The sequence below is a fragment of the Panthera pardus genome, unplaced genomic scaffold (genome assembly GCF_024362965.1).
Source record: "Panthera pardus isolate Hobbes unplaced genomic scaffold, ASM2436296v1 HiC_scaffold_10, whole genome shotgun sequence".
Classification (NCBI taxonomy): Eukaryota; Metazoa; Chordata; class Mammalia; order Carnivora; family Felidae; genus Panthera; species Panthera pardus.
The window spans coordinates 13,469,112-13,486,529 of NW_026526655.1; the positions used below are offsets into that span (position 1 = coordinate 13,469,112).

At 43.1% G+C, this 17,418-nt stretch overlaps 1 protein-coding gene across 1 annotated transcript in view; it reads left to right on the forward strand.

Moving 5' to 3' along the window:
- Nucleotides 1-9,755: 9,755 nt before the first annotated feature.
- DOCK10 (dedicator of cytokinesis 10) overlaps nucleotides 9,756-17,418 on the forward strand; it is a 266,202-nt gene continuing 258,539 nt past the window's right edge. Inside the window, exon 1 of the mRNA XM_053904308.1 lies at nucleotides 9,756-9,997. Coding sequence (XP_053760283.1) covers nucleotides 9,876-9,997 — 122 coding nt within the window. The 5' untranslated portion in view covers nucleotides 9,756-9,875. The remainder of the gene's footprint in view (nucleotides 9,998-17,418) is intronic.

Below are 17,418 nucleotides of genomic sequence, written 5' to 3' on the forward strand. Positions count from 1 at the left end.
AAGCTATACACATAGATTCAGTATTAATAGGCTTCTTCTGACGTTGCTTATTAGGAAGAAAAAAAAAGACACTTCCTATCTCTTTTGGAAAGTAAACAATCACTTGGTATTTGTTAAGTATGTATGTGGTGTAGCATTCTCTTAACTTGATGAAGAGAATACCAAGTGATACCATGACATCTGATTGCTGTTAGCAGAAGGCAGTAGTAAAAAATAACAAATTATATACACATTTAACAAAGGGCTCTACTCAACTACATAATTTGCGTAATGGCTTTTTATTATAGATTTTGCCGTAATGAAGATTTAGGTCTTTATGTATTAAAATATTACAGTTTTTTCTTCTATAATATCTGGGATTCCTGTATTAAGAGAGTATCACCCTAACAGTGAAAAAAATAACAGTAAGATATAATCAAACTAATAAAACCCAAAACCGTTCCTGGAAGAGACTAATAGTTAATTCCCCCTTGAGAACCCAGTTAAGGAAAAAAAGGGAAGAAGTAAAAAAAAAAAAAAAAAAAAAATCCAAGATGAAGAATAAGAAAAACCTGGGCACCTGGATGGCTCAGTCTGTTAGGCATCTGACTCTTGATTTCACCTTAGGTCATGATCTCAGGTTCATGGGTTCAAGCCCCACACTGGGCTCTGCATTGACAGTGAAGAGCCTGCTTAAGATTCTCTCTTCACCCCTCCCCCCACTCATGCTCACCCTCTCCCTCTCTCTCAAAATAAATAAATAAATAAACTTAAAAAAAAGAATAATAAAAACCTTTAGATAAAAAGGAAGAAATTAGGGGCATCTGGGTGGCTCAATCCTTTGAGCTTCTGACTCTTGGTTTCAGCTCAGGTCCTGATCTCATGGTTCCTGGGTCCAGCCCCATGTGGGGCTCTCTACTCTGTGCTGACAGCTCAGAGCCTGCTTGGGGTTCTGTCTCTCCTCTCTCTTTCTGCCCCCTCTCCTCCTCCCACAACCCATATCCCTCACTTGTGCCTACTCACTCTCTCTCTCTCAAAATAGATAAACTTAAAAAAATCCAATTCTTCAAAAAACAAACAAACAAACAAAAGAACAAATTAAATGTCAATAAGAAGAAACAAAACATGTGGGACTACTGGGTCTCTTTAACCAAAGCCATTACCAAAAAAGAAGAGGGTAATGGTTTTAAATTAAAGGCTTAAGAAACATGACAACCAAATCAATACGTCTTCAGTGATTGAATTCTGGATTGATCAAATTAACTATAAATAAAAGGTACTTGGGGAACAGTAGGAGAAGTTTGTATGTAGTGGGTGATAAAAGTCATTAAAAGATGATTGTTGATTAAGTTTAGTGTATTAAATGATATTGTAGTTATATAGAAGAATGCCCTTACTTCTTAGACATAAATGCTGAATTATTTAGAGTTGAAGGGTCATGATTTCTTTAATTTAAAATGGTTAAATATAGCTGGGTGCTATATGGACATTCATTGTTTTCTTTTTGGTACTTTTAAGGCCCATTTAAAATCTTTTTATAATAAAATTAAAAAGAATACACACTAATGGAAAATACATAAATCGACGTGTGCATTTCTAAGGCAAATGTTTCTAAAACATGGAAAAATGGGTGATATTCTTAGTAAAATATAAATTATTAAGAATTAAAAGAAAATGTGGTGGCAACTGGATGGCTCAGTTGGTTAAGTTTCTGATTTCAGCTCAGGTCATGATCTCACCGTCTGTGAGTTTGAGCCCCGCGTCGGGCTCTGTGCTGACAGCTCAGAGCCTGGAGCCTGCTTCGGATTCTGCTTCTCCCTCTCTCTCTGCGCCTCCCCCCACTCACATTCTGTCTCTCAAAAATGAATAAATGTTAAAAAAAAAAAAATTTTTTAAGAAAATGTGTAAATCTTTTTTTTAATGCTTATTTTCGAGACAGAAAGAGAGAGATAGAGCGTGAGTGGGGGAGGGGCAGAGAGAGGGAGACAGAATCCGAAGCAGGCTCCGGGCTCTGAGCTGTCGGCACAGAGCCTGACACAGGGCTCGAACTCATGAACTGTGAGATCATGACCTGAGCGGAAGTCGGATGTTTAACAGACTGAGCCACCCAGGTGCCCCAAAATGTGTCAATCTTGAGTAGGCCAATTATGATAGAAGGGATTTGAAAGTGATCATAGATCTCCCCTTAAAAATGCACCAGGACCAGCTGGATGCACAGCTGGGTTCTATTTCAACCTTTGGAGAGCAAATGATCCCAACGTTATTTAAATCAGTGAAGGCCAATGGAAAGGGACAGAAGTTGCTCCAATCCACTTTAGGAAGCTAGCAAAATCTTCCCCGCAACATGCAATAAAGTTCCTTCCAAAAAAAAAGAAAAGAAAGAAAAAATGGCCAATCTCACTCATGCATATAGATACAAAATTCTCAATAAAATGTTAGGAAACAGATTTATTTTTATATTGCTCTCTTTAAAAAATAAAGGAAATAATTGTTATAATTTTAACACATGTCAAGGTGCATTTTTATGAGATTAGTGGATGTCTGAGGTTATCAATACCTCGGAGAGGAGGGGGAGAAAATCAAAATATCTAGAAGAGTAAAGTAAATGCAGGGTCTAACTATGCCTGGAAGAAATTGAAAAGTTCCCATTCTATACTTGCTAATCATTTCCTTCTTCCTCATATCAAGCCAAAATCTGCCTCCAAATAATTTTTACAGATGGAGAAATGAAGGTCCCGGGACATTAATTCCCTAAGGCTAGACTACAAATTAAAGCCAAAGCAGGATAAAGAACCCAGAGAGTGGTTTCCGGTTTAAACTGTTCTTTTCTTTCAACCATGTGCCTCTCTTTGACATATGCACGCCCCCCCCCCCCTTACAAGGATTCCAGTGGATTAACAGTGCTAGAACACTGTACTGCATGTGGATTGTGGGCAAAATGCACAGCCTGGCAGAGAGCTGCGCATTCAAATCATATTATCTTCAGTGTAATTTTCTCCCAAGGAGGGATCTGTCTTGTAAACACAGTAACAAATCCATATCAAATTTAATATCGTTGCCCATAAACAACATGGAGGCACTCAGCTTTGTGAAATGGCTCTGGCAAGGAGTAATGGATCCCCATAAAAATCACACCTTTCAAACCATATTTTACAATACTGATACTTTCTTTACTTGTTGCTGAATAAGACAAGTTGTATCCTTTTAGCAGACAAATGAAGTTATTTTAATTTACCTAAATGTATCAGGGCAAGCCACCTGTTTCTTTGGACTTGTTTTCCTATTATAAAAACACAGGATAAATACAACTTTTCCTCAATTGGGAATCATAAATGAAGTGTTGATACAGTATTAGAAAATCATTTTAACCTGGACATTTGTATTCCTACGCCTTTGTCCTTCTATTAATAGCAAAATACTCCTCCTAATTTCCATGTTATCAAATTCCCTCTCAGCTTTCTCTATGCACGGGGGGGGGGGGGGGGGGGGCAATATTACCCGCACGTATTTGCCTTTTAGGATGAATGATTTGAGAATCAAATGATATAATGAGTATACTTTGTAAATTGTACAAATTAGACAAACTTGAAATAGTCAAGCCTCCGGACATGCTGATTGATGTCCAGGTTGATACCCAGGGTACTGGACTTGGTATCACTTAGGAAAGGTGGTTCAAGGCCATGGGATTAGTGCAAGGGATATTTGTTTCTGCAATCAGTTAGTATCAAGACTTGAACTGACACCCAGTTCTTCAGACGCCTAAACCAATGACTAAATTTTCACACCACTACACTGCTACATGTTTGGGGAAAGACAGTACAGTTTTCACATTTATACTTCTTTGGTTATGAAAAATGTCCTTTCCTTACAAGGAAATCAGCTTTGGGCAAAGTCATGGAGAAGATGACAGGTGAGGGCTATGGACAACTTCACGCTTTCAGTTGCAGAGAGCTTTGAACCAGGGCAGATAATTAATGCTTACTGCCTCTTAAGAAAGCCACTGATGCTTCTGAATAAGGAGGAAAAGTGCTTGAGCTTTAAAGAGGGAAGGAAGGAAGGGAGGAAAGTAGAAAGGAAGGAAAGATGGAAAGGAGGGAGGGAGGAAGATGCAAATTCCGTAGTATTTTGGACTTTTTTTTTTCAATATTAGAGCCATAAGAATATAAAATATGAACACAGGTCCTAGCTGATATATTCCATTTCCAAAAGCTTACCTCCCACCCACTAATGTTTTATAAGTCAGTTTCTCTGTTACAAATTAAGCCAAACGGCACAGACCATTTGTTTACCTCTAGGCTCCCATGATTTATGGTAACACCCTGCTTGTAGCTGATATTCCATAAATGTCTGTTGAGCGGGGCTATTTCTTTCTGATTGAATGGCTTGCTCCATGCCAACCCAAACAAGGAGGAGACTTACAACTCGATAAAACTTGATTGCAGCCTATGCATCCTAAATACTAAAAACTAGAGAATGTAAAAGCTTAAATTTGAGGTCATGGAACGAAATTTGCTACCGCTGATTCCTAAAATGCCTCTTCTGTGAATTTTGTTTGGGAGCACCCATCTGGAATTACGATCCATCTGAAATTATAGACAATGAGGCAAAAGATCAGTGGGCTGAACAACCCCATTTTACAATGTGCTAACAGACAAATGAAATAATGTGTCATGAAATTGTATTCCAAGCTGTAGCACACTATGGGATTAGTGGACATTATTACATAATAATGGATCAATATTGTAATATATGGATTATATTATTGTTGTAATTCATGAAATCCCAGAGTCATTGGTTTGCGTTAAGATAGTGTCTTCAGAGGGGCACCTGGGTGGTTGAGTCCGTTAAGCATTCGACTTCGGCTCAGGTCATGATCTCATGGTTCATGAGTTCAGGCCCCGCGTCGGCTCTCTGTGCTGACAGCTCGGAGCCTGGAGACTGCTTCAGATTCTGTGTCTCCCTCTCTCTCTGCCCTCTCCCACTCATGCTCTGTCTCTCCCTCAAAAATAAATAAACATTAAATAAAATTTAAAAAATAAAGATACTGTCTTCAGAATGCCCCTGATGTCCAAAGTGTTCTTTGTAAAATAGTATCCTGCTCACTGCAAAGGTTCTTACGAGAAACAAATGTATTAATGTCTGATTACATGTATTGATACATGTATCAAATTATTACAGGAAAGATTTAAAAACTCATCACTTCTCTATGACTCTAGTAACAATGACATTTACCGAAGTCTCTGTGCTAGGTTCTTTTGAAGAAAGTTACGCTGACTTACAGAAGCATCAGTAGCCTGTCATTATCCCTACTTTTCAAGTAAGGAAACTGAGGTTTAAAGAGTTTCTATGACTTGCTGAAGGAAGAAGGAAAATTGGGATTTGAGGCAGTCAGAGTCCGTAGCATATGCTTGTAACCACTATTCTCGATACTGGATGCCACTGAAGATCCACTTGTTTTATTAATGAACTCTTCTCTGAGAAACGGGAACCACGATGAGCATGTTTCTGTATTGATATCTCTTAATTAAAAAAAAATTAATTGTTTATTTATTTTTGAGAGAGAGCACAAGCAGGGCAGGGACAGAGAGAGAGGGAGACAGAAGATGCAAAGGAGGCTATGCACTGAGAGCGGGAAGCCCGATGCGGGGCTCAAACTCACGAATCGCAAGATCACGACCTGAGCTGAAGTCGGACACTCAACCAACTGAGCCCCCCACGCGCCCCTGTGTTGGTATCTCTTAAAAGGAAATAGTGCAGGAGCAGAACGCAGCAACGTGAGGTGATTGAAACAAAGTGGAAGGGGGAAGATGAAGTCCAAACAGAAATGTGAACCAAGAAACCTAACACAGTCCACAACGTTTCTTGTTCGTTTTTTTTTTTTTTTTAGTTTTGAATTTGTATTAACTCTGTAGCCGTGGCCCTTTTCTCACCCTTAATTTTGTATAACGTATTATTTTGTTTATTTGTGATAGGTGATTATTATACATGTGATACAAAACCCAATAAGCACATAGGGTATATAGTATAATACAGGGAATATAATATAATATAATATAATATAATATAATATAATATAATATAATATAATAAATATAATATAATTGATATAATATAATTAATATAATATAATATAATATATATAAATTATAAATATAATAAATATAAATATAATAAATTATAACTATAAATATAATATAAATGTTATAATTATAAATATAATAAATTATAAATATAAATAAATATAATAAATAAATATTCTATATATTATATTATATTACATTATATTATATTATATTATATTATATTATATTATATTATATTATATTATATATTGCAACCTATTATAACATATTATGTTATATGTCTCCCAGCTGTCAACTTCCCCTTCCCAGAAGCTACAACTGTAATCTGTTTCTTTTGCAACCTCGACTACAGTGAATTTCAGGACATTTCATCACCCCAAAAAAGAAACCTTTTATCCATTAGCGGTCACTCCTCATTTTCCTCCAAGCCACTGTAGCCCTACCTAGGCAAGCACTAATCTACTTTCTGTTTCTAGATTTGCCTATTCTGAACGTTTTGTTAAAAAAAAAAAAAAAGAAAAAAGAAAAAAGGTATCATAAACATATGGCCTTTTGTGTCCGGCTTCTTTCACTCAACAAAGCATTTTCAAGGTTCATCCATGCTGCAGCCCATATCAACACTTCATTTTTTTTTCAAGGTTAAAAAACTGTCCATTGCATGGGTATACCATATTTTGCTTAGCCATTCATTAGCTGGTGGACATGTGGGTTGTTTCCACTTTTTAGCTGTTATAAATAATGCTGCTGTGAACATTGTTGTATAGCTCTTTGTGTGAACAGATACTTTCGTTTCTCTAGGACTGGAATTGCTGGGTCACGTGGTAACTCCATGTTTCACATTTTGAGGAAATGCCCGACTGCTTTCTAAAGCAGCTATACCATTTTACATTCTCGCCACCGATGTGCCAGGGTTCCCGTTTTTCCACATCTCCAAACACCTTTTTTTCCACGCTTTTCATTATGGCCATCTCCGTGGGTATGACATCTCACTGACACTTGGATTTCCATTTCCCTACTGACTAATGGTGTGGAGCTTGCATATTTTCTTTGCAGAAATGTATGTTCACCTCCTTTGCCCATCCTTCCGTTAGGCTCCTTGTCTTTTCGTTGTTGTGTTACCTTGATTCTTTGTTGTTTTTTTTAAGACCTTATTTTTTAGAGCAGTTGTAAATTCATGGCAAAATAAAGCAGATACGAAGATCCCGCCCCCACCCCCACCCCATGTTCATAGCTGTCACCATTATCGACATTCCCCACCAGAATGGTACACTGGTTACAACTGGTAACTCTACACTGACACATCACAATCAGCCCAAATTGGTAGCTTACATTAGGGTGTTCATGGCATTTTCATAGATTTGCCTCTACAAAAAACATCTTAGGCAAATCTCTCCAAGGAAGTGAGAGATTGGTGACTGCCAGAGACTCAGAGAGTCCCAAATGAGCAGACCTGAAGGCATGTTCCTGCAGTTAAAGGTGTGTGTGTCTATGCCGTGGCCAGGGGGAGACACTCAGTTCTCTGCCCTTGGCATCCAGAAGGGGACACGACTAAAACCTACATGACTGTCGAGGGCTTAGGAATATCCCAGTGTGCACTGTTATTGAAATGTCTTGAGTGTAAAGGCCACTTACAGCCACCTTCCTTCTAGTGTGACCCATGGGATGGACACCATACAGGGTAGGTATTAGAGCAAATAGGTACTTGTTCATCAACTTTATTCATCAAATCTCCTCACATCCATGCTCTGGGTTGATCCTCTGAAGCTTGAGAAAGTAAGATTCTTAGTAATAAAAATACAAGTGATATTCTGTTACTTGATATGGTTGCAGTTGAAGAACGGGTTGTATAGGTTACTTAGGGTTTTAGATCAGTTCAGCGAGTTGCCCTTCCCTTCCAGCACACATTTCTCTCCTCCTTTCTGTCTTTCCAGGCCTCAAGCACTCTGACCTCTCTGACTGCACCAGCTTATCTAAGCTTAGCCTCCGGAAAGTCATCCAGAAACTGCTATTTATTGAGCGTCTACTTTGTGCCACGCAGTGCTCTGAAAAATCAGGGACAAAGACTAGCCATCTGTTCCTGGAAAGTCCCAGTGTATTTAAAAATGCTTGACATATTATCTCTCTAGAGAGAAGGTGCATTTAAAGGGATCAACACAGACCACACTTGTTAGGGGAGAACGTCGTTGGAAGGAGTTATCCCCCCAGAGATCTTCATTTGCCACCACAGAGGCAACTGCCTTCTTTGCTTACCTTTAACCGTGACACTGTTTGCATATGTGTCCAGCGATGTGAAATCACATAACGTGAGACCCAGTCTTTTCTTATGAAGGGTACTACAGAACCAACTGACATTTCAGATGGTTCTTTCCAAATCTTACAGTCTCTGCCCACTTTGATTTCTAGAATGTGCTTCAATGATGCCCAGTCAGTACCTCTGATTAACTAAATCCCATATAGCTGAGAGCTGACTCAAGTCCATTTGTCAGCTGCTCAAGAAGTTTTTATACCCAAGTGCAACCTTGTGTTAAAATTATATACGGGCTCTGGAAACATGTCAGGATCATGGATCTAGAAAAGGCTGTTAAGGAAAACCTAGAATACTTAGGAGTGGTTGTCCTGGATCTCTCCAGAGGAGTATCCTAGAGGCCAGCACTGCTCATCTACCCAGCCAGCCCCAAACTGAGTGGAAGAATTATTCTGGGGGCGACTCAAAACGAGAATTCTTAGTGGACTTTAGTCAGCTGGCTGGAGACAATTTGCAGACCAGAGTGTGTGGCAAGAGTGGGAGCAGACCACCCCGTTACTGTGTTAAGACCACCCCGTTACTGACCACCCTACCTGGTCACCCCACGAGTCAGCTCTAGCCCCCTCACCCTATCAAACACCACCCCCACCAAGCCTCTTACACTACATTACCCTGCTTTGTTGTTGTCGAGCTTCTATGATCTGAAATGCCCTCGGTCACCACTTACATTCGTTTATTTAACTCGGTCATTTGCTGCCTCCCAGCCTTAACCCAAAAATCCTATCAGCCCCACACAGCCTTAGAGTAGGCCTGATAAATCCCCCTCCTCGTCCCCGGTTTCCAGAACGGTAGGAACCGGCACAGAGTGGGCGCTTAATGAATACCGGTTGAAGGCACGTATGAATTTGTAAGGCCCTGAGGGAGGACTTTGGGCAAAAAAAAAAGACTTCTAAAGGCTGGCTCCTGCGAGGCTGCGGAGCTCCGAGCCACCAGACCCCTACTGAGCCTCTGACCCTTTCCTGAGAATGGAAGGACCATCTGAGCTGCGCCCGCGCCCATTCGCCAGCTTCCGAAGGTAGGGACCGAATCAGGAAAGGCGGCCAGAGCTCCAGCCCCGCCAGGAGCCTCCGAGTGGGGGCCAGAGGCGTGGGCGTGGGCGGGCCCCGCCCGGGGCCCCGCGGCGGCCGCCCCCCGCCTGCCGATCCCTCGGGCGACGGGGACGGTCCCGGCCGGCCAGCTGGAGCCGCCCCACGCGCGCCCCGCGGCCCCCGCAGCCGAGACGCCGCCGCCGCCGCCGCCGCCGCGCCGGGGCCGCTCGCCGAGTTGGCTGCGCGCGCCCGGGGGAGCGCAGAGTTTGCAAAGTCGTCGCGAAGCTTCGGCGGAGGGAAGGGGGTGGGGGGAGTGGGGGTGCGCGCGCGAGAAACCCGCCTCTTGCGAGTAGAGCGAGGAAGAGGGGGGGAGAGGCTCCGAGTTCCGCTTCCTGAACGGCGGGTGGGTAGACGAGGTTGGCGCGGGGAAGGCCGGCGGGACGCGCGCTCCGGGCCCCCGCGCGAGCGGCGCGGCAGGCGATGGCCGGCGAGCGGACCCGCAGGTTCACCCGGAGCCTGCTGAGACCCGGGCAGGCGGCCGAGCTCCGGCACAGCGCCGCGTCCGCCGCCGCGGTGGCCGTCAGCAGCCGGCAGCAGCAGCGGGGTGAGTGTGGCGCGTCCTCCGCGCCTTCCCGCGCGCCCCGGGGCCCCGAGCCCGGCCTCCCCGAGCCCCCGGCGCGCCCCCAGCCCCGACCCCTCCCGCGCCCCCTCCGCGAGGCAGCGCCACCGACGCTTCCCGGCCAAGGGCGCGCTGGGGGGACCGGGGACCCTCGAGCGCAGCGTGGGAGAGGATGCGTGTGGGTTGGGGGGGGGGGGGAGCTGGGGAGCCGGCGGGAATGCCTCCCTAGTCACCCCGGCGCCAGGTCGTGGGGGTGCCGGGGACCCTGACGGCGGGGGAGTCTACGGGAGAGAACCCTTCGGGCCACAGGTCTATGCGTCTCCCTCGCCACCGCGACTGGTGCGCGGCGAGGAAAGGATGTGCCCCGAGGTCCTCGCTCCAGCTGAAGCCGGGAGCTCCGCGTTAACGCTGTCGCGGAAATAAATGGCCTGCGCCCGGTCCTCCCTCCACGCGGTTAAAAAGCCACAAACCACTGTACTCCTCCAGAAAGGGCCCGGGTGGGAGGCGGGAGGGGGGCGGTGGGTACCGGCTGGAGGAGACGTGGGTCATTAAGCATCGAGTGGTTTCTGGTGTTTTTCTAAGATGTTCACGGGGTTCTCCCGCCAAGATCGCTTTACTGGTTACTTCCTTGTTGAAATGCCTTCTAAGTTCTGGGTGATTTCCGCGGGAAATCCCTGGGGCAACAGCCAGGCTTTCCGTCCGATACCCAAATCGTATCCCTATCTCTCCCGATGCTCATAAGCTCCAGTAGGTGTCACACTCTGGGGTGGAAGTGTCAGGAGAGAAAAATCAACGCGGGGGGGAATGGGGAGCGAGTGGGAACCGCGTTACGGTAAGACGTGGGCTCACCAGCCGCACCGTTGGCCTGCCTCTTGCTGGACCGGAATCCCATGCTGTGGGTTTCATTTTCCTTATTGCCAGGAAATATCATTAGGAATTAAATGGCTTCCTTTAAGAGTGTCAAAGAAAGTGTTACTCTTGCCAGTCACCCATGAAGAGGGAGCCAAGAGCTGCCCAGAGCCAGTTCCCACAGCCAGGACTTTTCTCCAAAGCCAGAGGTCAGAAAGTTGAACGGAAGCTAATTGCCTGGCAGAAGGAAGGGGCATCAGATGCCCAAACTGGTGGGGGTGACTGGAGTGTGGCCAGGGTTGGTGGCCAGGGTGCCTTTTCTTTCACTTACCAGTGGCTGTAGCGCGCAGTCACCCAGAGGTGATTCTGACTGTTGGCCATCGCCAGGCCAGGGACCCCCCGATATTCTGATAGCAGCATGCACATTTTTCGGTGGAAAGGATAAACTGCCCCCCCAAAATGACGTTTGGGGGTGGGAGGGGGGAAGGTTCAATTCGAGTAAAGGATACAGTCAGAAAATCTTGAAGCAGGCATAGAAAATAATTTTTACTATGGAATGATCATTCAGGTGTGTGGATTTGTCATTCTCTGCCATTTACTTTATGATTACTTCTCAGATGATTCTGAATCACTTGATTTCACTGAATCTCCAGAATGATCTGGTAGAGAAGTGCAGAGAAATAATTGGTAGGGTGCATTTTGAGTAAACAACCCTAGATGTTGTTTTTGATGTTTGTTCTGTTTTTAGGTGGGTTCCCCTGAGGTTTGTAGCACTGGAATGTCTATCAAGAATATGTATCCTAGAGACCTTTCTATCTACGCACATTACCGTCTCCAAATTTATGTCAGATTTGAAATCCTAGGGTATCTTGTCAGAATGAATAAACTCAGTGTCTTAAAAAGGGCCGGGGAGGGTGTGATGCATTGGCAAAGGTGTCCCTGCTCCCCTCCCCTCACTTCAGCACCTTGGCCAACACTCCTGAATTAGCTTTTGCCAAGACTTTTCACGGGATGTTACACATCGAATCAGGCAGTTTGGGCAGTGATTTTGGCAGCAAGAAGACACGTGCTTTGCATTTCATTCTATCAGATAACTCTTAAAGGGAACCAGGAAGGGGATGAGTTCTCTGATTTGGCACCCAAATTCAGTGGGCACAGCATCCCTTTTGAACCTAAAACCTTCTAATTGAACTGTGTGGAGACTAATCCTGGCTTATGTGATCCAATCCCTTAAGATCCTTTATGTTTGTTGCTTCGAGTCCTCAAATCCTGGTTGTCAAGGGAGAATATTAATAGGATAGAGGAGGAAGATTATGGGTAGCCCTCTTCAGTACAGTCAAGTAGCATTGTGTGTATTCGAGGAAGCTGTCATCTATTGAAGAACATTTGAGAGACACTAGAAAGTCCTGTTGAGAAAAACTGTCTCACCGCTAGATTCATACAGTGTCCTTTCCAAAGTCCCTGTTTGGGGGACCAAAATCCTGCAGAATGTTACAGAGAGATTGTTGTAAGGTTGGAGCACTGCTTCGTCCAATGAGAATAGGCAAGTTTCTTAGATTAACAGGGTAGTTGTGAGTTGTGGACTGAGAGTGGGATACACACACACACACACACACACACACACACACACACACGGCAAGAAGGCTTCAAAATGTGTGCGGCTTATGGAGAACACAGAGCAAAGAAATGCTGAGTGAGAACAGCTGACCAGGGGCCCAAGTTTTAAGGCAGTTGCTGGGGAAAGTACGGGCATGTGCCAGAGCAAACTTGATTTCGGTTTTAACCCAAGGCACTGTGGCAGGCTCATGTGCAGGCAGACTCCTAGCCAGGACCAACCTTATTCTGCATCCCTCTTAAAAACAACGATGAGAAGATACCTACACTCCCATGCTCACTGAAACATTTTCACGATAGCCAGGATACAGAAACATGCCTGAATGTCTGTTGAAGGATGAATGGATAAAGAAAATGTGTGTATATACATATATAGTATATATATATATATATATATATATATATATATATATAATATATGTAATTTTTATATATTACATTATAATCTCTATCCCACACTTAAAAAAAAGAAAGAAATCCTGCCCTTTGAGAAACTGGTTGGATCTAGAGGACATTATGCTCAGTGAACAAGTCAGACACAGGAAGACAACTATGGCATGAATTTACTTACATATGGAATGGAAAATGGCAAAGCTCATAGAAGCAAAGAAGACTATGGTCGTTATGGGGTGCCGGCAGTCAGGGGTGGGCCGCAAATGAAGAGATGGTGGTCAAAGGGTTCCACATTTCAGTTATACAAGATGAATGAGCTCTGGAGATCCAATGTACGGCATGGTGATGACGTTTGACAACAATGGATTGTATACTTGAAAGTTGCTAACACAGACACACAGTGGTAACTATGTAAAGGTGATGGTTAAGTTATTTATCTTCATCTGTGGTGATTTTCACAATGTAAACCTGTCTCAAAACCTCAAGTCGTACTCCTCAAATATATACAGTTTGATACGGCAAAAACAACTCAGGGAAGTTGTTTAAATGGAAGAAAGCGATCATAATAACACATAACCGTTATGAACAAAAGCCATATATTTTTAAAAGAGAAATAGTTGCTCCTCAGTCATCCTAAGTTTTTTTCATGGAAAACAAATGAATCACAGCTCATGCCAAGGCCAATCTGAGGATCAGGTAGAGTTTAAGGAACTTTCCAGACACTCCATGCATGGTAGTCCCACAAAGCAAGCTTCTTTAGAGCAGACTGTCAGTTCAAAAATGATTAGAAACATTTCTCCCATGTCAGTGGGATAGTGTCTTATTGAGTGTTTTATTACTTTTATTACTTAAATACACATACTGTATTTAACCAAAGCTGTAATGCCACTAATTAGAAATTCTTTATAGGAAGCTATTCTTTTTTTAAATTTTTTTAATGTTCATTTATTTTTGAGTGAGAAAGACAGAACACGAGCGGGGGAGGGGCAGGGAGAGAGGGAGACACAGAATCCAAAGCAGGCTCCAGGCTTCGAACTGTCAACCCAGAGCCGGGTGCGGGGCTTGAACTCGTGAACCACGAGATCATGACCTGAGCCGGCCAGACGCTTAACCGACTGAGCCACCCAGGCACCCCTCTTTTAAAATCTATGAAGTGTATTTGTGTTTTTGCATGAATTAGTTCATTTAGACAGCTTTCTACAATTCATTAAGCTATGAACCTAGGATCTGTACATCTTTCTGCATATATATTTGGTAGCACTTCAAAAGAAAAATACTTTTAAAAAATGTAGAGATGACTTTTCTGCTAATACCACGTCAGGTCTGTCACTTGGAGACAAATGGAGCTTTATTTGCGGAACGTGACTGGGTGAGTCAGAGAAATAGAAGACTCTGAGGAACAAATAATCGTTTGGCCAATTTTTGCCTAAAGCCTCTTATGTTATTGCCCAGATCGGAACCACTTTATTAACATTTAGTCTTTAACTCATTTATGACATTTACTCTGTTGTTACACAAAAATTTCTCTTCAAGCCATTTTTGTATTGTAACTAACTTTATTAACTTCTTTTATTTATCTTTACTTCTTTATTACTAAAGTATAATTGACATACAATGTTATATTAGCTGTAGGTGCACAACATAGTGATTCAACAATTCTGTACGTTACTCAGCGCTCACCGCGACAAGTGCAGTCACCATCTGTCACCATATGTCCTTCCAGTGTCACTGACTATGTTCCCTATACTGTCATTTGCATGTCTGTGGCTTATTTTATAACTGGAAATGTGTACTTCTTAATCCCTTTCATCTATTTCATCCATACCCCCATCCACCATCCCTCCTTGTGTCTAAGAGTCTGCTTGTCTGTTTGTGTTTGTTCATTTGTTTTGTTCTTTAGATTCCACATATAAGAAGTCGTAAAGTATTTGTCTTTTTCTGACTTAATTTCACTTAGTATAATACTTGCTAGGTCTATTCATGCAGTCATAAATGGCAAGATTTCCTTCGTTTTGTGAGTGTAATATTTAATTGTGTGTGTGTGTGTGTGTGTGTGTGTGTGTGTGTGTGTATCACATCTTCTTTATCTGTTCATCTATTGATGGATGCTTGGGTTGCCTCCATATCTCGGTTATCGTGAATAATGCTTCAATATACAAAGGAATGCTTGTGTCTCTTTGACTCTGTGTTTTCATTTTCTTTCGGAAAATACCCAGTAGTGGAATTACTGGATTGTATGGTATTTCTGTTTATCAACTTCTCTTAAAGAAGACACATCCTGCCAGAAGTGATTATACTTAACCAGAGTGTTTTCTCCCTCGCTGCTTCCCCAGAAAGCATAAAGGGTAAGTGGTAGAGAAAGGTCAGTACGGACCTCAGGAATCACCGGAATTCCGTATCCTCACTTTGGTTTGATATTTTCTAACTTCCTGTGTCCTCCAGTGATACTGATTTTGTTCTCTTAGGGAGCTTTGAAGAAGCAGCAGCACCTTTGACAGACCAACGATCTGTGGTTGAGAAGTAATGAGTCTGTAAACATGTTTACAGGAGCAGGAGGAATTTCTAGAAGGGAGAATGTTCCTCCCCTCGGAACTTTGTGGTATTTAATAGTTGAGAGTAGTAGGGGGCTTCAGAAACTTGAGTGGGAGATACTAGAATTTCCAAAAAGTCATATGCTGGGAGGAGTAGTGAGTGACAGATGCAGAAAGTGATACTGAAGGAGAGCAGAGCACTTGTCTTACTGTCAGCAGCCGGGGTCGAAGCAATAGGCAGAGCGAAGACCTGTTTGTTTGGCACCCAGAGCCCGGTCTCCTTGGGCTTGGTATGGGTTGGTTTTGACAGCACTCTTCATATCGAGGGTGTTTACTCTTCAGCAGAAACCACAGCCCTACGGGTTTATGTTGTTTACAGTTCTTTGATAAAGAAGGTTCGTGGCCTGGGGAAGAAGTCAACGTGAACTTATTTTACAACCTCAAGGTCAAATGTAATTGATTGTATCAACTAATGTGTTGCTGTTGTTGCCGCCTTACTTCCCAAGGGCATTGCAGAAATAACTTTGAAAATAAATGGTAACAGGGGACCCAGACAACTTCTAGAAAGAACGAGTGTGGTTCTTGGCCGTCTTGTTCCTCACAACCATTTTCTCCGAAGCCTAGCACAGAAAAAGAGGAGTAATACATGTGTTGGGATAAACCATTGGTAGAGAACCCACACGGTGCCTGGCACAGGGTTCGGGGCTTAATTCTCAGAGCCATCCTATGAGGACGTTGCTATTGTTGTTACAAATTACAGAGGAAGCCATTGAGACTCACAGGGTTGAAAACCTCGCTCTAAGTTAAGGAACGTCTCTTGCATCCTGAATAGTAAGCAGCAGAGCATTATGTTCCAGGGATGTTGTGGCTTCAGCAGCATCTCTAAGTTGGAAGACGTGAGGAGTTGAATTCGCTTGATGTTGCCTCCTGATTGTTAGCTTTACCTTGGGAATCCTGTCCTTCCCAGTGATAATGCAGAATGCCCATCAGTGTTCACTTCGGCTTTCCTCTGAGGTCCAAAGCCACAGCAGAAGGTGTTCCCGGTACCCCTAACCACAACAGACCCCCTTAAGGCAACCAGAGCTCAATTAATTGTTCAGTCCTTCATATATAAACTTGGTCAGCCGTCCCCAGGCCGTTTATCTGGCAAAGTCATAAGCATATTGTGAAAGAGGGTGGGGTTATTTCTTCTCAGGCCTGCGTCTTTCTAGGACAGGCTGCTTCTCCATCTCAGTCACTTCACCCCACTCCAGCAAGTGCCTGAAATTTTCCAGTGCATCAGTGTGTCCCTGAGCACGTATTTTCGTTCAACTCGGTTGTGTTGGGATTCGTTTTTTGCACACTTTCTTATTCAAAGGAGTGATTCCAAGTGTCTTACAAGGAAAATGCATGTAAGACACCATTAAAAAACATAGTAAAGGGGCAAATGGCAATATCAGCAACAACAAAAAAGCAATATTAGGAAAGTTAGATGTAGTCAAGAGTATGTCAATGGACTAGGATCAGTGAATATAACCCATAACCGTTAAGTGCTACAGTCTTGCTAAGACTGCTTCCTAACGGCCAAGTCAAAGAGGAATACTTGATCAGCCCTGAGATTAAGAGGTCTACAGTATACAAGAAAATAATTTGCTCTATGTGTGCTCAGCTTTAACTTACACCGAGACTTAAAAGACATTTTTTTCTGTGACTTTTCGTACTGGGCAGTATAGACTTTCAGCTCTTAGAATGTGGCCCATGGGCCGGGAGCATTAGAATCCCATGGAGGCTTGCTAGAAATGCAGAGTCCCAGAGTCCCCTGGGGACGCCGAATCTCCTGGGAGAGAACATGCATTTTAATAAGATCCTCTGGTGATTTGTAAGCACATTAACATCTGAGAGACACAAAAATAAGGTCCGACGTCAGCCGTATTTTTGGTATATATTGTCAGGTAAAGGCAATTGCATGAGGGTCCAAAACAATATAGTTTATTCTGCGACTCCTTGAAAGAGTTGCTTGAGGCAAAAAATAAAGTTC